The following is a 26179-nucleotide window of genomic DNA, read 5'->3' on the forward strand; positions in this document are numbered from 1 at the left end:
GAGAGAGAGACAGTAAGACAGAGGGATAATAGGGATCAACCAGGGAGGAAATGGAGGGATATGAATCAAGGAATAAAAAACAAACAAAAAGCAGATGAGCAGAATAACCAAAAGCTTCGAAGCTAAACAGAAAATAAAAACCACCACTGCTATTTTTACCTTGAGGCCGTCTGCTGGGCAAGAAGGCAGCCAATTGGCTGGCGGGTCCCCTGGGGCTGTGAAGGGCTCGTGTAACTGGTTGGTATAGAGGAGGCGGGCCTGGATGCAGCGGAGGGCGCGGAGCATCCAGCTATGCTGGCGCCGGATCTGCCGCTGGAGCTGATCCCATTGGCTGGAAACCATATGGAGGATATCCTTCAGACCTGGAGGGTGACAGACATAGGGATAAAATTGAAAAAATGAGAGAGAGCCATGGATAACACAGAGAAAGACAAACAGAGAGAGGATAATAATGAAAGGGAGAAAGAGAGACTTAGGATAGTTACGGTGAGAAAAATGATACCCATAATTCCATTCCTCTATCTGACTAGTTTCAGACGAGCTTTTCTAAGACCACAATATCTTTTAAAAAACTTTTAAATCCACATTATGTTAAGTGAATGTAACGTCATACTTTTATTTTCATCCTTAAAGGATAATTCCGGCTTATTTCGGCCCGGAGCGTTTTCCTTTTAATGTGGCTTTTGTGGCTCAGAAAATGACATTTTTTGAGTGCTGCAGGTATCTTGCAACAGCTGCTCTGATACGAATCTCTACAACAGAGTCGCAGAGTGCAAAGTGTGTACGATAATGGGAACTAAGCCAGGTTGAAATAAACGCTAATTATCCATTAAATGGATGGGTTACCTTTGAAACACCCCTACAAAACATAGGTCATTAGTGACTACATTCATTTACGCTTTTCAGAAAGTATAAGAACAAGGATAGTGGCAATGAAAGTGATGCAAAGGCAGGTTTTTATCATTATTCAGACTTTACAAAGGTATACAAATTCTAATTCCTGGAAGTCATAAATATTTTCTAGTGTATATAGTGATAGATTTCACTTCCCTTGGGCTAAATCCCAGTTTCCACCCTGTTGGTATCCTTAATCTTTAAGCTTTTTTTTTTCTGTGTTGTAGGCTGCAGATAGGCTGCATGCTAACGAGGTGACAAATGGCATTAAAATCATGGGTTTTAATGTCTTGGCTGAACGATGATTCAAGTCTCTAATTTTGCTACAAACTAGAAGTCCCTCAGGAAAGTCTCCAGGCATACGGTTGCATAGTAACATCAAAAAGTGATGCGAATGACCAAACCATAATCAGTCAAATTTATCACTTATTACAGTCATGTGCTCGTGGTGACTGTAGTCTGGTTATTCCACAGAGTGTACGCCACTCTGAAGCGTTTCTGCTTCATGAAAAAGCTAAAAAGGTTTTGGAGCTTTTAGGAAGTGGAGCACCTTCCTCCATCTTCTCTGTCTTCCCTGGAAATCTGGCCCTGAATAACTGAGTTCTGCTGGGATGTTCATTAGAAATCAATTATCTCTGCACATTTTGATTTTCTAGAAATCTGATGCACGAGTGGCAGAACAATCCCCACCATCGGACCATTTTCATCAAAACCTCTTCAGAAATCTGTAGTTCAAGTTGTTTAGTTTGTAATTATTCATCTAAGTGAGTCTGTTATGTTATCAAGTTGGTAAGCAACAAATATTCCCAAATCCCAACACACTATTACTGCTCAGATATTTGAAAACAACACAGCTTTCCCTCTTTCTCGGTTCTCTCTTTTCCATCTTCAGCTTCAAAAATTCTGAAAAAATACGCCGTTACTGTATACTCAATGTTTCTTTCCCCTGCCTGCTGTTTTTCTTTTCTTTTTCTCTTTCCTTCTTCTTTTCTCCCGACTCATCTCATTCTTTGTCTTTATCTCTCCCAGTCTCTCTTTCGGCTACATTCATATGAGGTCTCCTCTCTGAAGGTCGCTCTGTTAATCCAAATATTAATAATGAATGGAATAGGGTCGGGGCTCCATTATGGCCACCTGTGTGTGTGTGTTTCAATGTGTATCCTGTTATTGTGTGTGTGTGCATATTTGATATGTGAAAGAATATGAATACGTGCAAGAAAATACCAGACTGGTGGAAGGTGATGATGGTGAGCAGCGCTTTGCCTTCCTCCATTATGCTTTCCTTCAGAGCGGCGCGACTGTCCACGTTTAGCTTGAAACTCTAAAACACACATAGAGAAACAGATGCAGATCATCACCAGAATCCAGAGAGTTCATCAGACAAGATGAAAACAAACCTGCATTCTTTATAAAGTCCAGCAGAGCGGCAACTCCACTGATTGTAAAAAGAAGTGCTTCATGTTTCTAAGACAAAATGGTTCTAATCCTCACTAGATATATCACCTCAGGTTTCTGCTGCGTTTGTAGTCTAAATTGCTAGCTTTAAGTATCACCTAATAGGGCATGATATTCATTTTACAATGTCTGATGCTATTTTGAGTAAAACAAACAACATAGGAGAGAATTTTGGGTGTGGCTACCTTGTGATTGACGGTTACTACTGTGCAGTAAACTTCATTTTCTTATTAACATGGTTTAAAAACAACACTTGACTGTGAAAATCATTTTCTCTCTGTCCACTTACACGGGTCTATGTAAACAAGAGAAGGGTAGCAGATTAACAAAGACAAGAAAAAAAAGCATAATTGTGGTAATGTAAGCAGGAAACACACAAAGAGAAGGGAGGATAAAAGAGAAGCAAAAAATAAGCTATGATATGGGTGGACAGAAGGATGGATGGATAGATGGATGGATGGAGGCACAGAGCTGCCTGAGGCGGTGTTGGGAAACACTCCAGTCAGGTCTCTGAACACCATTATAGCCTTTTTTTGATCTGATGCGTGTGTGTGTGTGTGTGTGTGCGTGTGTGTGTGTGTGCGTGTGTGTGGATACGTGCTGTTGTATTACTCATATTTTGTTACTCATAAATCTGTTTACACTGTCGCATTTTGGGAAGTTGCAACGTTGACATGAGGTAAACCGTGAGATTTTTTGTATGAAATCTTGGTTTAATAATAGGACACCGTGAGGTACAGGCTAAGGTGATGGTTAGTTGTCCTTAGGAAGAGAATGCAAGTCAATGTCTTTTGAAGTGATAAAGACAAGCTTGTGTGTGTGTGTGTGTGTGTGTGTGTGTGTGTGTGTGTGTGTGTGTGTGTGTGTTTACATATCTTTGCGGAGACCAAAAATTGGAAGTTTACCATGTTTGTGGGGACCAACCGCCCTTATGGGGACAAAAACACAGTCCCCACGAGTTTGAAGGCATTTTTCAGACTCAAAATGTGGTTTTAGTGTCAGGATTATTTCATTATGGTTATGGTTAGGTTTAGGCTAAGGGTTAGGGTTAGGCATTCATTTTTGATGGTTAGGGTTAGGGTAAGCGGCTAGGGAAAGCATTATATCAATTAGATGGCCCCACAAAGATATGAAAACACGGGGTGTGTGTGTGTGTGTGTGTGTGTGTGTGTGTGTGTGTGTGTGTGTGTGTGCATGTGTGCGTGTGTGTGAGACAGCCTCAAGGTGCCGAGGCCTCACAATTTAACCACTTCTGACATCCTGCTGTGCTGCAGTGGGAAATGCTGCACGCACATACTCACACACACACACAGACACACACAGTGCTTTCGAGACACACACACCCACGGTGTAAATGTTTGTATGTGTGTATTTGTGATGCAGTCTGATCAGCCTGATCTCAAGAGAAATTTGTACACTGCACATGCTGTGCAAAAATGAAAACACGATTTTCACGCAACATAAAAAATAACAGTAAGAAGTATAGTGTGCATTAAATGGAAACAATACTCATCAATATATTGGGGAAAAACATCCTGAAAGATCAGTGCATTAAAGCTGCTTCTCCAGGTTGTGGTAAAGACATGTTGCTAAAATAGGATAAAACTGGGACAAAAGACACAAGATGTCAAAGGTCTTGCAAATCTATCTCAAAAGTTTTAAATCATAGCAAAAAAGAGAGACGGTGAGAGAAAGAGGACAGTGACTGTGTGGTGGGGGTTTTTTTCAGTCCAATGAAATTATACTTAGAAACAGGATAAGAGTGTAAAACCCTTTAAAGAGCAGTGATGGCAGTAATAATTGGTTGAGATACAATTAAGTGTCATGTTTAACTGACAAAGTCCAAAAAGGCATTCAGCTAGTGGGTTTGGTTAATAAGTGATTCTAAATTGCCCATAGAAGTGAATGTGAATGGTTGTCTGTCTCTCTGTGTTAGCCCTGCGACAGACTGACAACCTGTCCTGGGTTTACCCTGCTGCTCACTCTATGATAGCTTGAACAGGCTCCAACCCCCATAACCCTCAATAGATAAGCATGGAACTCCCAGAAATAAATGTACAACAGGGACGTTTCCAAAACTCGCAAAACGTCCCACCTCTTACAGGCAATCTTGTCAGTGGACTTTCTTTGTGAATACCGACGGCAAAACCCAGTTTGTCCAAGTGCAACGCAGTTGTAAATCTGGCTCTAGGTTGTTACTTTGGTGGAACTTGACATCCTTCATCCGTTTCTCCAGAAAGTCCTTGGTCTGCTCTAGAGCTCTGCTGCGAACTGGAAGGCTACTCATGTGCAGTGAGTTCATGTGCCACTCAGCAGGACTGCAGTCCAGAATCAGAGTTCACTCTGAGACTGGGAGACTTACTGAAGATACATCTGATCAGTTATTTATTATCACAAATAATAAGCTATAGTATTAGAAGTAACATTCAAGAAAATATGAGTGAACTCCCACTGTTGCCACAAATATTATGTAGTTCTGTGGGAAACACTGTATTGCAAACCCTGCTAAATAGCAGACAGTGCGAACTCAGCCTGTGACAGTCCTGCCATGAGGGATGGGCGGGTGACGGCATCAGTCAACATATGACAAGGTCAGACCGCCACACCACCAATATTTATGGAGTAGGATATACACAGTTGAGACAAATGGGATAAAGTGTTTTAACCCTCTCACAGGATTATAGTAATGTATGTGGAAAAGAGGATTAGCTTCATCATAAAATCATTCAGTGTCACTTCAATAACCAACTCCTTGATTGATACAGATGTTTTCCAAATATCTTGACGTGAATGTCGGATCATCACGTGCCAGAAACCGAATCCTCAACCCAGGATGTGTTAGTTCCTTGCTTTAGCCACAGGTTTACACTAGTGTAGTTCTTTCTGTCGTATAAAAACCACACATCTCCGGCTTTAAAAGGATGTGAGCAGATAGCGGTGAAGCTGTCCTGCACATATTACGTTTCACAGATAAACAATAAAGTATCTCTTGGAAAACCCAAACCATCAACTATACTATCTCCTCACTGTGCTCCCAAAAACACATTCATATATCAGCATTATCCAAACAAAACATGACTGTCTGCTTTCTGCAATCATTACTGCCTTGCAAACGTTGTAAATTACTCCAAATCTCACGGCTGATTGAGTAATTTTACAGACTCAGCGGCCACTCTGCCCCACTTAATTTCCAGATAAGCTGGTGAAATACCTCACAGCTAATAAACATAAAATACATCTATCAGCGCTACAGAAAACACAGCGTGACTGTCTGCGTCTCTGGGATAGGGCTGGGCTGATGTTAGGAATGAATTAGGTTGTGCAGATTAGCCAGGCTATCAGAGCGCGATCGTATTTCAGCACCTTATTCCACGAGCGATTCGGCTCAGTTTCCTCCGTTTAATATATGGAGAGCATAGAATCGATAAGAGTAGAACAGCCAACCATCAATCACACCATGATAAGGCATGCAGAGCAGCTCTGCTTTTATGCATGTCAGACAGCGGGCTTTAATAAGAGGCTGTGTGTATGTATTTATGTGTGTGTGTGTGTGTGTGTGTGTGTGTGTCTGTGTGTGAGAGAGAGAGACAGAGATAGAGAGAGACAGACAGAAAAGGAGAGAAGTAGTGTAAAGAAAATAAAGACTTATTTTTTTGACAGAAAAAAGAGACAGTGTGTAAAAATTATGGATTACAAAATAAAAGACCCATTAGCTGTGAAAAAATTTCATGAGATAACTCTTTCAAAGGTTTTATTTTATTTATTTATTTTCAGGAATGTGTATTGTCAGGAGGGATAAGAGTGTTGAACCTCAAAGAAATCAAAGCTACCTCAGTGTCTAGGATTGTCTACTCAGAAAATCTCAACCTCAACTTTTTAGTAGCCATCAAAAAACGGTGATATTTTACTAAAAACCACTATAGATGGGGACTTTTGTAATTGCTACATACAGTATAAAAACATATGTGGTGGATCTTGTATATAATATATTTGGTGGGTTTATTGCTTGTTTTCTTTTGGGTTGATATTCCCATAATAGTTTTGCTGCGTTTATATTCTCATATGTTATTTTTAGTTTTGTTCCTGTTTGTAGTATTATTTTGAGCTTCAGTTTAATCCTGCATCCCCCGTTAAGTCTCCATCTCTGTGTTAGGTGCTCTTTTGTTACTTCCTGTTTTACCTAGGCAGTTTGGGCACCTATGCCTTGTACTGAGTTTAGCTTCCCTTCTCTTGGTATCCCTGATTTATTCCTGCTAAGATTCCCACCATTTGCCCCCTAGCCTTCACATCCTTTGTCACACCCTCTCTCTCAGCTGTGAGTCCTATGGAAGTCTGGGAAAACAACTTTCTGTCTTCACCTCTGTAAATATTTTACTGAAGAATTTAATGTCCGCAGTCTCTGACTCTGGGTCATACTGAATAAAAAATTGAATCTGTTTTGTAATTCTTGGTCATACTCTCAGAACAAATTATCCATAGGATGTTCTTTGGCTAATGACTGGTGACTGACAAGTCATTAGCCAGTGACCAAGCAGTTTCACAGTTAGTCACAGTTTGTTTGAAACCAAGATGGTAGCAATGAAAATGTTGAGGTTTGGAAATGGGACTAAAGAGACCAATCAGTGATATTACGGTACTGTCTATGGTGAATTCCCATCTGTTGCTTCCCTCTTTTCTTTGTGTCTTTTTAGTAAATTAACAGGAATTAATAACTGCACCAGCAGCAATGGAGGTTGAGATAAAGCAGTGAAAGCTAACAAATAAGTTATCAAGCTGGTGCAGAAAGTGGACGCAGATGCTAATAAATACTTCAACTTAACTTCTTGTCAAACATATTATTTCATATTATGGCTTTAAAAATCATTCTTCTTTGTTTAAGGATATTTAGACTTGTTCAGCATCTTTGGTTAATAACATCTGACAATCTATGTTGAGTGAGAAAAATAAGTAAGTAAAGTTTATTTATGAAGTGCGTGTCACAGACAACAAAACAGAGTAAAATAAATAAGAGTATGAATAACAGCAATACAAAATCAGCAGCATCGCAGTTTAAAAGTTAGAAGGTGAATCTGGAGACTTCTCGGCTGCTGTGGCTGTTGGCCTCATATGTTATGACTCCCCGCTCTGATTAACATACACATTGTGCAGCTGAGAGGTGAGCTGCTTCAAAGCCTGGATGATCAGATTACCTGTTAGCATTAGCATATTAGCCTGAAGCACAGAGTAGGATGGCCTCAGAAGCCTACCTAATATCATTTAGCTTTTAGCACTGGCGTATTAGTGAGGCACTAAGAGGTGTGGAGCGCTGATGCTGAGATGACATTGAGGTTTGACATTGAGACTGTGTATTGAGCTGCACTGATCAGACACACACACACACACATACAGCAGACAGGCTTGGGTTGATGAGACAAGATCTGATCAAAGAGTCTTTTTAATAATGATGATCAAATTGTCTCCATTCATACTGAGCCGACAGAAACTATAGCAGTATGACTGGATCCCCTAGGGGTGTGTGTTTCTTCACCCAGGCCTACAATCTCCTTTGTTTTCTGTAGATATGAATTTTCTTGCACACTTCTTTTATGTTAAGCAATGAAATGCAATTCTGTGTTACATTTCTTTCTGTCTCTTTCATTCCATTTTTTTGCTATTTCCCTTTATTTTATTCTCCCTACCTCACTCACACGGCTTGTTCCTCTTCCTGTCTTCATCTCAATCTCTATATTTCTTTTTCTCTTCTTCTCACTCTCCTGTCCGCCTTCAGTCTCCCTCAATCGTTATCTCTTCTTGAGCCCACTCTATACCCTCCTCTTGCCCCTCACTGGTTTTCTTTACCAACTCTCTTTCTCCTCCTTCTACTCCCCTCTCTTCATACTCTCATACTACACCTACAAGACACTGGATACATATAGAAATATGCTGTGTCGAACTGAACTCCAAGTGAACCAAAATGCATCCCTACAAACCACCTGAGAATGTTCAGTCCAGTCAGCGACAAGATGTGTCTGCAGTGGGAGCAACAACAGTAAATACAGAAAGAGTGTATTCTGGACTATTGGAAAACACAGAATTTATGTTAATTACATGGCTAGTTGTTTAAGGAGCTTGGAAAGGAAAGTGTCTGGACTTCTTTAAGTTGCTTGAAGACATTTCACCTCTCATCCGAGAAGCTTCTTCAGTTCTAGGGTCAAATGGTGGAGAGTCCCAGATTTCACCAGCTGGGCCCAAGTTCCCATTTTAGGTTTGACAGCGTTTTAGTAGGTAAAAGTGAATGCTTTGACATGAATTGAGCTGCGGTTTGGGGAAGGCCTCGAAGGGGACTGGCGATGGCTCCCGGGCCTGGCAGATCCCCATGCACTAAATAGAAATGAAGAAGTTAAAGAATTGAGAACAAGGAGGGAGAGTGGGTGGGGCACGTAAACGAGAATGAGCAGCTTGCAGAACTGGGGGAACCTATGTAGATGACAACCGGAAGGAGCGTGTTTGGAGGCGTGGTCCTGCTCCTGAAATTCCGATACATAATCTCCAATTAAGCCCTGTGGGAGTGTCCCCCCAAAAGGATGATGGACCCCCTAATGATCCTCTACCTAATCATACGAGCCAAGGTGTGAAAATGGGTGTAGGTCACAGTCAGCCAAGGTTTCAGGTGAGCTCATTGTGAAACCTAAACCCACCCTATCATGTGATTTCCTGAGGACATATGGCCCAGGATGTGAGTGGGCGTAAGGCGTCTGGGAAGGGATCTCAGAACTGGATTATAGATGGCAGACAGTTGGTGTCGTAAACCACCGCCTCTGTTCAAAGATGGTCACTCACAGTGGACATAGATGGCTTATTTCACTCCTCTTTCAAACCATCTGTCTTCTCTGTCCAAAATGTGAACATTGGCATCCTCGAAAGAGTGACCTTTGTCCTTTAGATGCAGATGGACAGGCATCTAAAGGATGGCTGGCTCTTCTATGTTGTGCCATGCGTTCATGAAGTGGCGGTTTGGTTTCCCCAATGTAGAGGTCAAGAGCTCCTTAGACTATGATGACCTGGATGACTGAGAACCTTCACAGACATATTCATGGCTAGTTGCTTTACACATCTATAGTACCTTCCCGCATTGAGAATACAAGCCTACATGGCTACAGTACGTTTTTTAGATCTGCCTTCAAAGTGTGTTTTTGTCCCATCTCCCTCCCCTCACCCCAGCTGGTCGCAGAAGATGGTTCAGCCTGCCGATCCTGGTTCTGCTGGAGTTTTCCCATCCTACGGTCGCCAAGTGCCTGCTCATAGGGTGTCCTCTGATTGTTGGTCAGAGAGACATATTGGGACATTGTCAGAGCCATGTCCCCATATTTGCTGTGCAACTACTTCCAGGTTATTTTGTTTACCACCATGATTATGATTAGTAACGCCCTACTGTCAGTCCAGCCAAGGAAATCTGTGGTCTTACATTTGTTTTTTCATTGGTTTTACAGTGCTTCTTCTTTCATTTACTACAAGCAGCTAATCCCGGTTTTCCTGCTGTAGTGGATGAAGGCATAGGGGTATTTTAGTAGTCTCAAAGTCAACTCTGGTTGATATTTTTGTTGTTTGTCATCTGAAAGATTTCAGATGTTTTGCTGTTATTTCAATGCTTCAGTGATGATGGCGAGCTAAATGAATATGTTCTGAAGTGGTGGTCTGTTAATTTTGCACATTATACTCGAAATATATATATATATATATATATATATATATATATATATGTATATATATATATATATATATATATATGTATATATATATATATATATATATATATATATATATATATATATATATATATATATATATATGTATATATATATATGTATATATATATATATATATATATATATATATATATATATATATATATATATATATATATATATATATATATATATATATATATATATATATATATATATATATATATATATATATATATATATATATATCCTCCCCTTATGTTGCCACCAGTAGTGTGTTACTTCTGGTAATGGGATTCAAAGGCCTGGATCGCCCATCAGACCCAATCAATAGGCCTTTCATTGGCCGCCATCTCTTAGCGCCTTACAAAGAGCAGCCTGTGTGTGCGTATGTGTGTTTTTGTGTGTGTGTCTGTGTGTGTGCATGTGCATGAGTGTGCGTTAGTGTCCTCTTGCCTCACTGATCTCCCCGGGGTTCCGGAAAGACCTGTGCTTATTCGCTCCACGCGCCCTAAAACACACATATAGTCCCACACACACACACACACACACACACACACACACACACACACACAGACACGCCAGCTGGACCAAATATTCAATTGGGAAAGCAACTCCACTCCACCCACTGCTGCCCTGGAGCTGTGTGTGTTTGTGTGTGTGTTTATGTGTGGCACAGAAAGCAATATAGAGAAAGAGAGAGAGAGTGTGTGAGTATGTGTGTGAGACAGAGAAATGGAAAAACAGAAAGAGAAAAAAGACCAATCCTGTCGCCTGAAAGCTATATTCACATGACCTACTTTGGTCAAGTAAAGCATAATGAAAGTAGATATTCGATGTTGTTGATTGTCATAAAATAGCATGAAAAAGAAAAACAAGCAATGCGTTAGTCCTGCAAATAGATACTGCATACAAAGCCTGATATGTCTTATTATTCATCTTTGCAATTGAACTGTTTTGTGCAAAAATGATTTTTTAAAAACACCAATGAAGTGAGCTCCACTGTTCCACTGGGTGAGCAGTTCCTTTATTGCCACAGATACACAGACTGCAGTTTATTTAGTACCACCATGCTGCCCCAGGGCCAAATACTCGCTAGAACGTCAAACGTGAAATAATCTGCCACTGAACGTAGTCCCCAGCAGTCAGCTGGCTGCTTTGAGAAATTACTGAGCCTTTAGAAAAAGACAAAAAACTTGAACTGCTCATCAAATTATCCATGTTTTAAATTTGTTTTAAAAGTCAACTATTCCTAGTTTCAGCTTTCCAAGCTACTGATTAAAACACACTCACAAAAATATTATTTTATAGTTACACTGTAAAGGTCATTATAGTTCTCTTGAGTTTGCATTTGAATTTCTAATTTTCTTGGGATGTGACTATGTTAAGTAGCTAGGCAGGTCACACATTATGTCATAGGAATCTAAGTAGGATGCACCTGAAGGATGTTTAAGACATTCCAGGATATTCATGGAATATTTTTAAGTAGCCCTGTTGATGTTACATTTTAAGGGTAATTAGATGTAAAGATGCCACCTCTGCTGCTAGTTCACACACTTTGCTGTGGTCCTTCTAGAGCACGGGTGTTAAACATAAGGCCCAGGAGCCAGAATGAGCTGGGGAAGATTTCGATCTGGTCCAGCTTTGGAAAAAGAGGGCATCGATTTTGGCCTTTTAACTGTCGTATTACTGAAATAAGACTTCTTTTCTTACATTAAACAGGGTTAAATGTGTAGTTATACATTTTTGGACTGAGAAAAACGGCAGTTTTACTGGTTTGGCCCACTTGGGATTAAAGTGGGGAGTACGTGGCCCACGATGTAAAATGAGTTTGACATCTCTGTTGTAGAGTTTCGTGAGGAAGTGCTGTTGAATGGGCCTTCCTTATTGCTCCTTTGGAATTTTAATTCATGACTTTATGGAGTTTTTAGATATTTTAAAACAAAAAAAAACTACGGCCAAGGGATTCAAGCACCTAAGTCTTCTTACAGACTCTCTGCCTGTGACTTTAAAGGCGTGTAGAACGCCGCCATCAATCCTAATCTACTCAGCAGCTCCATTTCCTCTAAAATGTCTTAAAGGTCTTGTAAATGTAAACACATTTTGTCAGAGAAAGACTGGAGAGATATAAAGACAAAGGGAAGCGAGACAGAACCTGGCTCTACTCGGCAGTAATCAACGAAAGACACAAACACACACAATTATACACCCAAACACACACGAATAACTACAAAGTGCAAGTGTGACTATCAACCCCAGCACGCACACACAAACACAGAGTCAGTTAGCTAACATGCTATCAACAGTGTAGCATTTCAAAGTCCTATTAGCGATGCCTTTTCATCCTCTTTTGCTTTATTTAACAAGACGCGCCAATTAAGAGCCGGGAATTCTAATTGAAGCTAACCGCCACTAACGTTAGCGCTGCTGGCAACCACAACAAAGTCGACACGTGTAAACAAACCAACAAATAAGCACGCGCACACACCACAGATACAGCACAAATAAGTGCATCTAGATAAGAAAATACTGTGTGTGTTTATGTGTGTGTGTGTTGATCTGCGTGCAGGATGCTGTTCTGCAGGGACGGATATGGAGATGCTGATTTGGAAATCTGTCTAGGAACATGCAAATTTATGCAAATAGTACCTCTACGTGTGTGCGTGTGGTAAAACACATGCCTGTTTTTGTGTATATGTATCTGCGTTTATATACTTTAATGCAAACACAATCTGCCGGTGAAGGTGGTGTGTGTGTGTGTGTGTGTGTGTGCGCGCGCGCGCACATGCTCAGCACTGGGCAACACCGGGATTTTTACATTGATGTGATGTGCATGTTCATGTCTTGTAGTCTTGAACGCGTGCTCCTCTGTGTTTGTGTGTGTGCGTGCAGCCCATATGTTTGCCATAAAGACCGTGAGTAATTGCCAAAGTGCTCCTCATCTGTGTGTGTCTGTGTATGTGCGAGTGTGCTCATAATACACGTTGCAGCACTTACTGATCTATCTCAGAGCATGTGTGAGAGTAAATTACCAAAACACAGGCAGAGTTATTTGAGCCTTTTTGTTTCCTATTTGTTAGAGTAAACAAAAGAAGACAAGAGATAAAGAGAGAGTTTTTTTTTTTAAAGAAGAGAGACAAAGGACAAAAAAGACAAAATAGGAGAGAAAAAGGAGGGGCAGATGATCAGAAAATAAAACAATAAAGTGGGAAGAGGAATAAAGGAAAGGTTTTGCCAGAAGGAGGAAGAAAAAAGAGATGTAGATGAAAACAAACTGGAACACAAAAAAAGAAGCCAGAATAAAAGCTGTGACAATGAAATGAGAGCTTGCATTCATTCCAGGGTTTGTTATTTTCCAATTATCCCTTTCTAAAACCATTTGTGTGTGTTTACAGGTGGCAAATCCTAAGCTTTGACCTCTACCCCCTTAGCCAGTAAGTATATCTGTTGAACTAAGCACTGTTCAACATCAGCTCAAGAATAGTTGTTTTGAAGGAAATAAATCAGCCTTTCTTAGAGGTCTCACAAGTTTAATTCTCTGCCTATGCTTTTCCTATAACGATGAATGGGTGGATGGATTTTAATTTGTCTGTTTATCCCGTATCTCCCATCTGTTATTCATTTTTCCATTTTTTTTTCATATTAGCATGACATAATAAATTGGAAAAAAAAACCCAAAATGAATTCATATACTGTATATATTTTTTCTGCAGAAGCCCCGCCCACCTGCGGTTTGTGAGGGGCAGCCATTCAGCAACAAACCGGCTTAAAACTTGTCTGCAGACAGTGAATAAACTGAGCGGCTGAACCCAGGCTCACAGTAAAATCACGACATGAATGCCAATCCACAAACCACACTTTGTTTTAAAGTCTATTATGCTCACTATTTTTATTTTTTGGATTCTACTAGAGCAGCTTTGTGTGGGGGTTCAATATTTTACAATAAACTTTATTTATGATCTACTGGGCATTGGTGCAGCACTTTAATTCATCCAGTATCCAAAAACAAGTTAAAGGAAGAGGCTTTTAAAGTTAGCTTTCTTCTCCCTCACAAACAAAAGGTCTGAACAGAAACTTGGGAAGGTTTATATATACCGACCTCATCACTTTAATGTTTACCATGTTTTATGAGAATCCACTATTGTAACAGTTCATAAATGACACAAATAAGAAACACTAAAGTTTTTAATGCACTATTTTATTTTTTTAGAAACATTCCATTTAAGACAAAGTTGTTTTTTTTAAAGGGTGATGGTTGAGTGTTGATGACACAGCTTGGACAGTGCTCATTGTCTTGTCTTTTCTTTTCTCAGCACCATGTGTTTGCTCTGTTTGCTGTGCTGACTCCCATCTCTGTCACTGATGTCACTGATATGTTTTGACAGCGTAAGTAGGGCTACTGAAATAACACATGACAAAGTACAGAACAGTCCTATCATCGCTTTACCAGCTTTGGTTGCTTGATTGTGAAGAAGCGGGTTCCAATAGCTGCAGCTAGAAGTAACCGTTTCTGAAAATAAGACAGGTGTGTGTGTCTGTGTGCGTGCGTGTCATGTGGGCACATCCATATGCATGTATGCAAATATGTGTTTATGCAACCGCGTGTGTGGAATGTGTGCACAGATGTGCCTGCACGTAGCAGTCGTGTACGTTTATTCTTCAAATGTGTGCGAGCCTTGACGGCAGGTGCGTGCGCTTGAATTTTTGCGAGGAACACAATGACGCAACGCCGATGAGGCCGATGGTGTTATCACTTCTATTTGAGGGCTTAGACTCATTTTAAGGGATGAGGCAGAGGTTGCTTTGTATTAATGAGGGTTCACATACGTTTAAAAAAAGAAAGAAAAAAAGGCAAGTGTGTGAGTGTTTGTGCTCTCACCAGGTGTGTGTCGAGGTATACCCTCAGGCTATCCAGGTCCTGTCTGGGCTGAATCCAGTTCTCTGTGCTGTCCAGCGCCTCCTGAAGCCACAAGATGAACCCGTCCAACTGCTGCACAAAATACTGGGGACAAGGGAGGAGAGAGAGAATTCAGTTTATGATTTAAAAACAAAAAAACAAAAAAAACCCTAATAATATGTATAAATGCTGATGTCCAGGGCCTGCTGGAAAGGCATCAAAACAACACAACACACACTAAACACTTCAGAGGATTGGGAGATGACAGAACGATAATGTGTAAAAAGAGGAAGGAAGAGAGGAGCAAAACAAAGCAGCGAACAGTTTGAACAGAAAATGGCAGAGAAGCACATCAAAACACACCAAGAAAGGAAGAAGTCCAACAGGTAATGGCATGCAACAGGGAGAGGGAAGGCAGAAAAGGGAGAAAAAGCAACAGATTGGAAGAGAACAGGATTAGAGTACAAGAGAAGGATAAAAAAAAAGGGGGGGGGGGGGAGCAAGGGAGCGCCCGGCTGGTGTTTAAGAACTGATTCCAGATGAATTAATTCAAGGACAGAGAGAGAACAAAAACGAGACCCACAGGATGAAACAAGTAAACACACGTTTGGACAAATACAGAGGAAAGGAGAATGGAAAGAGAGAGGAAGATATATGGAGGAAAATACAAACAAAGGACTTAAAGAGGAGAGTGAAGGCATGGAAAGAGAAGACAGACAAAACAGGAAGACCGAAAACAAGCAGGTGAGGAAGACAAGAAAAGATTTTAAAAATACACATAAAAAGGCAGAAAAGAAATCAAAACACAGATGGAAAAGAGGAAGAAGTGCAAGGAAAGAAAATTCAACAGAAAGTGAGGGGAGAAAAAAAATGACACTAGTGCATGGCAGACAGGTGAAAAGTAAGAAGTGATGAAGAGACTGATGAAGAGACAAGGGGAAACAAGACTGCAAAAGCAAAAACCTGAGAGGTAGGGAAAGAAAAGGGGAATAGAGCCAGAACGAACAGAAGGAAAAGAGATCAAAAGAGATGAAGTGGTATGAATGACTCTAGTGAGCTGAACATGTATGTCTCCATCACTGGCACGTTGCCCTTCATGGGAGTACACAGATAGATGTACACACTGACAGAAGATAGGGGGAAAAAAGAAGGCAGCAGCTTGTTACTCAGTGGAGAGCTACTGCCATCTACTGGCCAACAGGGAGATTTATGATGCGCGGAAGCCTAAAACTTGATGATCTACGCCAGAATTGTACTAATCTAACTAAAAAATGACACACAAAAATTCTGTTGTGTTTTTAAATTGCATAAACATCCTTTTTTCTTCCATATAATGTGAAATGTATTAGCAGGAAAATCCACAGAATCCATGTGAAATAGCACCTGATCCAGTATTGATTTCTCCCTTTAAATCCACTTCACTCCTGAAGAGGAACAGAAGAGACAGCTTAAAAGAAGAAGACAGAGTCTTCAAAGGGAGGTGAAAGGGGGAGTAAACACTTTGGGTTGCGAAGCGGGGATCAGACAGAAGAAAGGAAAGTGTTTAAACCTCTTTTAGAGACAAAAACAAAAGGGAAGCATTAATGGTGTTTGATACAAATTTTGCGTCCGCACAATTCTGCCCGGCTAAAACTCACACTCGCTGTCCAGGACTTGCGACGCTTGGAAGGGAGAACGACAAAAAGAATAGGAAAATACTTCAAGAGTAACCTAGAAAGAGCAGGCTGCACATTCACCTCGACGATTTTAAAGAATCAAGCCAGCATGTTATGCATGTGGTTTAAATAAGCATGGACATGTATGGTTTACTCCTCCAATAACAGCTCCAGGTGTATAGTTTTAGCATAGCCAGTCCCTCAGGAGGAATCAGTGTTGCATTTAGCCATGGGGCTACGCTAGGTTTTCTTTTTGATTGATTGCTAAGTTTTCTTCTACTCTTTGGATCAAGTTTATTTCACATGAAGGACCACCCTTAACTGCCTTATTTTGTCTCGTGAGCTCGTGGGGGGAGAAGGCTGCGCTTGCCTGTAACCACAGGTGTGTTAACTCCACCACTCGGCCAGCTCTTATAACCTCATGTAACGGGTGAACGCATTTGTAAGTAACTGATTTGACATTCATGTCTGATGTATCTATATTTCAGCAGTCTGTAGCTTTAGCCCGACCACCACAGGCATAGTTGCTTCCACAGAGAAATCCACTACGAACACAACCCCGCACAGGTCAAACTGGAGCTGCGACCTGAATTTTATGTAGCCTGGATCCAATCGAACTACACAGAGCGTGCGAGCTACATCAAGCAAAGAGAGAGCGAGCTGAAAGTGATTTACATAAAACTGAAGCCATACAGCAACTCCATAAAATTCATTCTTTCCACTCAGACCTTAAACATTACATCTGGAAAAACAGGTTTAACTGTGACTGCGGATCATCAAGAAGACAATTCTAATATTTTATACATTGAGCGCTGTTTTCATATCTTTCACTGAGAGCTATCTGGAAAACTAATGGCAGAGTGAAGGAGACTGTGGGGAGAAGGTAAATCTGATGGAAATTACTTGAGCTGCCACATCTGTGCACCCACGCTTTCACCTCGCCTACAAATCGCTGTAGCAAATCTATACGTGTGTGTGTCCTCATATGGAGATAGGTGTGTCTGCTTACTGTGATGATAAAATGTGCGTTTGCGAACACATTCTATTCCACAGTGATGTCTGTGTGTTGGTTTACTATTATAGATATGTATAGTGTGTTTGTTAGTGTGAGACAGCGCGTGTCTGCATGTGAGTCTGTATGAGATGCAAACCTTGACCAAATGAGAAGCAGTATGTTAATTACAACCGTGAACCTTTAAAAAAGCACACACACATCAATATGATTCTGTCCATCTCTCCACCGCTCGTTATTGAGGAGATATGGAAATCAAAAGTATTGATGAGAGGAGAGGAGGAGAGGAAGAATGGAAGAAGTAGGATAGAGGAAGCGGATAGTTTAAGGAAAGGAAAGGGGTTGCATGGAGTGCAAAGCAAGATTCAAGAGTATTAAAAGAAGAGAACAAAGCAAAGGTTAGAGGAAAGGGATGGAAAGGTAAATGAGAAAAAGGAAAAGGGCAACAAAGAAGGAGGGCATCAGAGGATAAAAAGAACAGAGATAAAGATCAATGAGAGAATTGAGAAAAGGAAAAGATGAGAAGAAAAGAAAAGAAAAGAAGCATGAGAACATGAGATGCGAAGAGAGGTAAACCATGAGAAGAAATGAGGTGAACTGAAGAGAAAAAGAGTGAGAAGGACAGAGGAGGAAGGCGCGAACAGCGGCAGAGCAAGTATTGCTGGTTTGGATATCGACCAGCATGCACTGGGCTGCTTACAGCTTCTTTGATGTCTCTAAACCAGTGAGGCTCCTGAGGGGCAGAAAGGCCTGCTGGGAGCTGAAACGCCTGATCTGATCCTCTGCCGCCTGGATAACTGCTCTGATATTATGCTTCATCTCTTCCTCCTGTGGTTCAGCTCTTCACCGCTGGATAATTACCGCTCAGCTGACGAGGCTTTCTGAAGGACGACGCTGATAGATTTGGACTCAAACTCCCGACAGATGATATTTGGCTTCGCTGATTAATATGTTAGAAGCAATAGCTCTGATTTTCCACCAGGAGCACAAAGCAAACAAAAATCAAGATACAACTGATGCTAGTCCACAGAAATTAAGATTCGATACCAGTGTTCACATTTTTATGATCTTTAAAGTAAGCAAGGAGAAATAAAAAACATAAACAAAATGTTAGAGCAGCAGAGAAACACAATTTAGTTGTTGTGTTAAAGGATTTACTGCTGTGGAAATATTAAACAACTTCATCGTGTAAAACAGCAACAGTAACTTCAGCCAGTGCTTCATAACAACAATGACTGCTTAAGGCGGAGGTTGGGGTGGATGGATGGGTCAACAAAACCACCTTCTATGCCAGTCACATTTTATAAATGTTATCACTTTTCTATAATGGAATTGTACTTATAGAAACAGATGACCTACTGTATACTGTCTGGTCATTAGGCTTAGAAGACTACAGACTAAGCTCAAATGACTTAACTGTATAACTGACGTTTTAACAACCCAAACATTGCTTGTATTTGTCTTGAAGGCCAGGTGTTGTTGAAACTTGAACACATATTCAACTTCTCTTCTCTATATGCCACTGTTCATGGCCCTGGGCTGCACGGTTTGCAAGTGCATCCACGTACCTGGTTAAAATCCACACGAATGCTGGGACTCAAGGCTTTCTGGGTCGTGCACCACATACTTGAAGAAAACAGACATGCTAACCTTGTTATCATGGTAGCTCTTAGCTATAAGCTAATGAATTTGGATGACTGGCACCCTAGCTTAACAAAATTTCAGCACCTGGTGAAGGTAAAAACCAGAACAAAATATGAAATGATGACTTTTCTGAGCGGGGTTCCAAAAACATTTTGGGGGATTGAGGTGAGATGGATAATTTCCACAGCAGGCTACATTATTAGATAGACTAACTCGAACACCAAACGCTTTTCCACCGCTGCGCCGAAATTAAAGAACTCGAGGGGAGGAAATTTTGATTAGAATTTCATTAAAATTATTTGTCATATAAAACATGGAACCTGCGCAGCTGATTTCTGAGGAATATTTGGACAGGACAGGACTGCAGCTGTCTCCACGGTACATTAGGGTGGAATTTCATTTTGCCTTTTTAATTATTAGGAATTTGTCTATCTGTAGTGCGCCTGGAAGGAAGGAAGGAAGGAAGGAAGGAAGGAAGGATGAAAGGAAAGGAAAGAAAGAAAGATGTCCAAATTAACAGAGAGTAAAAAGACGACTCTCACACCTGACTGCATCTCTAATATCGTCCCGGTAAAGCCCCGCCCGCCACTGCCAGTTATCCAGCTCTCTCCTGCTGTGGAAATGGTTATCTAGTCAACAGTGGTGTTATAACCAGTTAAATATTCCTTTAGAGCAGAGGCATTACAGGACCAAACTGGCCCGCCAAAGTGTCCAATCTGCTCCACTGGATGAATGTATAAAGTATGAAAATTGCATCAGAGGGAGTATTTTCAGGACCATGCTGTTGGTTGCATTGCAAAGCATTGTTACAAGTCATAAGGAACAAATCACATCATGGGAGTAGTTGTCCAATGTGTGAATTGAATCTCTAAAATATTAGTTGGCTCTTATTTATGTTTAATATTTATCTTCCACTCTGTCACTGCTGACTTAAAGCTAAACATCTGCCATATCAGCTTCATAGAGTAATTACTTTTAACTCTCATAACAAAAACTTTTATTATATGTGGCTTAACTTAATTTTCATTCAAGAAAAAAACACTCAAGACCAACAACGACGGCCCTGCTGCTCATATTAATGACACTGTGCACATTTCATGGGTTTAAATCGAACAAAAGTGAGAGCTCGTGGGATACTCTGTCAGCCTGTAATATACTGCATTGTCTCCAATAATGAAAATGAGAACATGGCTTTCTAGCAATAAGCTGGCTTCTGTGGCAAATTTTACTACCTTGTGTCATAAAGTCTTTAACGGAGGAATCTGCACTGATTGCTTATACACGAGAAAAGGTCACAGTACAGATCAGCTACACACAAAATTATCTTTATGTTCCTCCTACAATCCTAATTAGTATGTGCTGAATGTGTATTTTCTATCAGCTTTTAATCAGTGGCCGTGTGATAAAGTGTTCAGAATCGACATTACCAGGCTGCAAACAAATTTACTTCTGTCACTTTTTCCTTTACCTCCTCCTTACCCTGTTTATCTAAAGAAGCACAAAAGAAGAGAATAACACCCCTCCGCCTTATCATCCTCCACCTCTCTCTTATTTTCCTATCCTCTCTGCTGTCGGTGGGCGTCCCTGACCCCCCTGCTGGGCCAATCAGACGATTCTTGATGTGAGTCTGTTGTCTGTCTGTCTCCCACTGCTCGCAGATAGGCTGGCGTGCCGCAGAGCCTCCAAACACACAGACACCTCACACTGAGGACGCTGACGCTGGCCCAGGCGGTGCACACGATGTGATCACATGATGTATAGGACACTTATCTAACCGATGGGCTGTTTCTCCATCAGCTTTTCTATAGTTTTTAGTTTTTCTAAAGAATTTAAATCCACTTCACGTGTCATGTCCCACATAGCGCAATTAGGAACTTTGGATTTCTGTGTATGTATCTCTCCTGCGTTGGTCTCATAAACTTTCAGGAAACAAGCCGCACATTTACGTGATGCGGACACAAATTATGAGAGGATCGGTTCCGACATTACAAATGTTGAGGAGGTCAAGGTTGAGACAACAATGTCTAGACGGTCAAAGGCGGGAGGATAAAATATTCATGTCCAACAGTACGGAGAGAACAGAAACAAGGAGTGAAGCTCTGACGTGGGGAGGAGAAAGGAAAAATTGTGACTCAATGGAGTTACAGTCTAGTCAAAACAAATAATTTACTTTACGAAGTATAATTTTTTATGTTACTTCACTAGTACAAACCCATTGCGTGCAGAGGCATAACATGGGCTTCTGTAATAAATACAGCCTGGTCATACACACTTCAACAGCTTAGCTTTCAAAAACAGGTTAATTAATGATCACTGTTTTGTTATACCTTTAAATTACTCGTAATTTGAATCTAGCTGTGTCTCCATGAGTTGCTCAGGTGTAATGCTTCTGGTGGAGCACCCTTCTTGTAACAAATTTCACCTAGCGACAGTCACCAACCTCCAGCAACAACTTGCCAAAAGATCAGGCAATACACGTTTTCCTCTAATAACTGGAGGTGGTGGAAAGGTCAGTAGTCAGAAATCTTTACACCTTGTTTCTGTTGCTGCCGCCTTCTAGACCAGTGTTAGCAGAATTACAACAAGTAATATGGCCCGCTGTGAAGTTTAAAGAAGTTTATGCTTCACATTTGTGTGAGTGAAATTACAGCATTTTATTATACTGAGTCAGTAGCAGTAGCAGATCAGATGGGGATCTGTTGCAACCACACAGTTAATCAATCATGCTAACCTTAGCTGATCACTTAATGCTCCATTGTCCTGATCATCCAAAAACCCAACACAATGACATCCAGACCTCTGAGGCTGAAGCTTCAAAATGAATATACTCACTTAAACTGATCTGATCTACTAGTATTCAGATCATACTCAATAATCAGAACAATCAACTAAGCAACAAAGTGTTGCTTAGGTAAGCTTTTTTATGGTTCCTCTATGATTAAAAGAACCAAATCCATGAGGATAAAGGTAGATGTCTGCCCCCTTCCTGTTATATTTTACTGACATTTCAGAGTTTCTACTCAGTTCGTCTCTGCTCTAATCAAATTTCCTCAACTCCACCTGCAAACACAACCATGAGCTTCTCCCCCGAGAAGACGAGAGGTGCCGGACGTATTATATTCGTGTTCTACTCCTGGATTTGACTCATTTCTGCTCCAACAGTGATCTTTCCACAGTTTCTCTTCCCTGGACGGATGATTTTTCATTCTATGTTAATCTGCTCGGTTGTATTCAGTAGAGACTCTTTGCAGAGAGACAGAATGTCACCCTCCACACTGAGACGCTCCTTCTCCTCTCTTCACTTCCTCAATTAGGCAGCTCATCCATCGCCATGATTACATGCTGCTAATTAAGCAGCTAATCAGCTAATTACCCAGGAGCAGAGAGGAATGAGGAGTGTGTGTGTGTGTGCTTATGTGTGTGTGGTTAACACAAGGTGTTCTGCAAGACAGCAGGGTATAATTCCTGATTCTGGGAGGATTTTTTTGTGTTTGTTTATTATGTTTTAATCCAAAATTATGAATCTTTGTTTATTTTTGTAACTCTCTGGAGTTACATGTTTTTTACTCAATGCTCTGCGCCGAGTGTTGTCTGAATGTAATATTACAGAGCGGAAACGGTTACGTTTTTTTTAATTATTCCTTCCTGTTAGTAACATTCAGAGAAAGGCTGAATGCACCATGAGCTAAAACAATGTTTTCTAATGTCAAGGCATCAAACACAATTCACCCTCTGACCATGAAATTTACATTCCTCATACCCAAGCAGATCCTCACATACTCAGGGATGTGGGAAACATTACACGGATGTGGGACACTTTATAATTACTAGGACACTGTGATTTGATTCCCATTTGTCTTCCTTTAAGTTAACAGATGAGCTTGAGCTTGATATTGATAATCCATTCATTCATTTTCTTGATCACTTGACCAGCTTAGGGCCATTAAAAGGATGGAGCATCTCCCAGCTGTCATAAGTTGAGACACAGACTCACCAGTCTATTATTGGGGCAAAAAACCCCTATTTTGAATCACCAATTAATGTAGCATGCATGTAAACCCAGAGGAAACCCACAGTGGCAGATGCAAAGACCATGCAAAGTGGATGCAGAAAGGTTTGGAAAGGTTGCTGCAGACCAGGAGGTTCACTACAGCACCAGCGTTCTACCAAAGACTGACATCAAAAAAGGAAAAGCAAAAAAAGAGGGCAACTTTGACATTTCAACAGTCAAATCATCATTAATAGTCACTATTATGGCCAATCTGGCCAATTTGGTAACATGGAGGACAGAATTTAATGTGGGGAATGAATTTATAACCCTCCGGGTCACTGATCCCCATTTCCAAGGACATCCCCTCACATAGCTGACACTTTAATTCTCAGACTGATTCAAAAGGACCCTGACCATTCTCACTGTTAATCTTATTACAGCTGTCCAATTCTGTAGGTGGGCTTCTGACCCGGCTAGCAGCAGATAAGATGGGCACGCTGAACTTCATTGATCCCTGAGGGGACACTGAGATGTTACAGCAGCAAAGTAAAATGTTGCCTGGGGAGTCGAGGGTATTAAGAATTGTAATATTAAGGCAATAAAGGTGAGAGAGTGAAATAAACCTGAGTAAAATAAAACAATAAAGAAATATTAAAGGCGACAGAGCCACTTTATAGCACTAATTAAACAAGCAGCCATGATAGGAACTTATCCCCAGAGCTATTGGCATTTCACGATATTCAATATGACAAATATGACTGATTAGTTCACCAGGCAAACCTCATCAATAATCTGCCTGCCAATCAAACGTGACCTTTTGAAGTGAGGTGATGAATTAGCAGGGCCAGTGGACAATCCGATACTAGCCTTCCAATCCATCAAGGTAGCTTCATTGAAGGGGCAAAAGTGGATGTTGGGCTGATTTTGTTTCAACTTGTCATCTTTTGTCTAAATGAAAGTGCAGAGATCTATCTCACAGACTGGCAGTAAAAACCAGCTACAGCAGTGAAACACAAACTTTCCAAGTTTTATTTTTGGCAGGTTAGTTTAGCACCCTTGAGCCATTCTATTGAGGTACACGCAAAATCTACTTTGGAGTTGTTGTGTTATGCCCCGCCCACATCACAAGGAAGTCCTGGCCTATTCTTACTGATAACTGGCTGACGTTGTAGGTTCACTGAGCTCACTGTGGCCTTCCAGATCGTAAGAGCTGACCCAGATGACCTGTTCACTCTCTTAAACTTTATTTATTTTAGTTGTTTTTTTAAAATTATACTTTTTTTAAGTGAACATCTTATGCAGGCTGCCTCCCTGTCAGACACCTTGAGCCTGTTTATGGCATTGCTGAAAAAAGCAAGACCCTAAAAAAACATGTCAACTGGATATTGGCATATGTTATGCAAAAATCTGTAAATATCGTTTAGCATTAAAGGCGGCCTCACAAATGTGCAAGTAACATATGCCTTATGCTCAAATACCCTTCCTACTATCACAGGTGCTTTTACGCAGATTTTAACCTGAGTGCAGAAATGTTGATGCTTGTAATAAGATCGATAGTTAATTTTGTCATCTGCACAGTTTGCTGTGGATGACTTATGTAAAATATGACTTACCATAATTTCCGCATTAGGCGCACTTAAAATCCTTTAATTTTTTTTGTTTTTTATCGACAGTCCACCTTATAATCGGGTGCGCCATATGTATGAATTCTAGTTGTGCTTACTGACCTCGAATGATTTTATGTGGTACACGGTGCTCAAAAATCTGTCAAAAAATATTTTAGTACAACTTTGATAAGCTACGAAGCCGCACTGCTTGATGGATTGTTGAAGCATTAAGACTACTGTAGTCAGGAGCCTCGTGGAAGAATCTGGGTTCAAAACTCCGTCTCCTTCAGGTCCCAAAGTCAAACAAACACTCCGGCATCACTGAGAGTCAAAAACTGTCTAAATTCTTTCACCTTTAATAAAATGATCAGCATTGCTGCTTTACCAGGTGTAACAATTAAGTTTAACATCCAGGCATCCATGAAAACAGAATTTATTAAATTTAACGGAGTTAGAAGTTAGCAGGAAGTTAGCTCGCTAGTTTCCACCTAAACATGATATAGCATGTTCTGACTGAGAGATTTGTGAAAAAATTCAAACGTACAGCTATGTTATCACTTCCAACATAAATGAAGACAGAAAACTAAACAGCAGTGACGTTTGTAAGGTTACTGAAGTTGGACTAGCTGGTATATAATGATCTGCTACGTGATCGCTAGCGACACAGCTATGTTAGCATAACATAAACACAGTGAAGCTGGAGGATGAACACTAACTTTTTTCCACTCAATAAAAGTTGGGTTCCCGATGGTTAGGGACAAATGCAATCGCATGGCAGGATGCTGTAAACGGACTAAACTTCAGTCAGGAGAACAACTGAGATAATCCATCCACAATACGAGGTTAGTCATTAATATACTGCAACAACATGGGAATAAAGCAGCTGCGAGAGAATTCAACATTAATGAATCGATGGTACGGAAGTGGACGATGAAAGAAGAATGAGTTGAGTAAAGTTTGACTTATCTGACTGCTTTGTTTCACTTAATGTGCCTTATAATCCGGTGCGACTTATGGTCCGAAAAATACGGTTGTAAAAGTATTACTGGAAGAAAACAGACTACATTTAAAGTCATGTGTGGGCGAGTCTCTGTACGTTCAGTGATGGAGGTTAAAAACATTGTCTGTGTGGACTGGTTAATAAGTCAGAATACTTTGATCCAATAATTGCGATGATGACGAAATGTTAAAGAGTAAACCGCCCACACAATCATAGAGCAAAATATCTCAAACAGAAATCAGTCAACATTCCTAAGAGTTGTTGTTTTGCTTACAGTATCTTTGGAAAAATAGAAAACTG

General features: G+C 40.6%; 1 protein-coding gene across 2 annotated transcripts in view; it reads right to left on the reverse strand.

Annotated features, from left to right (window-relative positions):
- akap6 (A kinase (PRKA) anchor protein 6) overlaps nt 1-26179 on the reverse strand; it is a 215407-nt gene that overhangs the window by 140852 nt on the left and 48376 nt on the right. For both annotated transcript variants that reach the window (XM_063496793.1, XM_063496794.1), the window contains exons 11-13: nt 14953-15075; nt 2119-2215; nt 160-362 (exon numbers count right to left, since the gene is read on the reverse strand). In XM_063496793.1, coding sequence (XP_063352863.1) covers nt 160-362; nt 2119-2215; nt 14953-15075 — 423 coding nt within the window. The remainder of the gene's footprint in view (nt 1-159; nt 363-2118; nt 2216-14952; nt 15076-26179) is intronic.

This window comes from Pelmatolapia mariae, linkage group LG16_19 (assembly GCF_036321145.2).
Source record: "Pelmatolapia mariae isolate MD_Pm_ZW linkage group LG16_19, Pm_UMD_F_2, whole genome shotgun sequence".
NCBI lineage: Eukaryota > Metazoa > Chordata > Actinopteri > Cichliformes > Cichlidae > Pelmatolapia > Pelmatolapia mariae.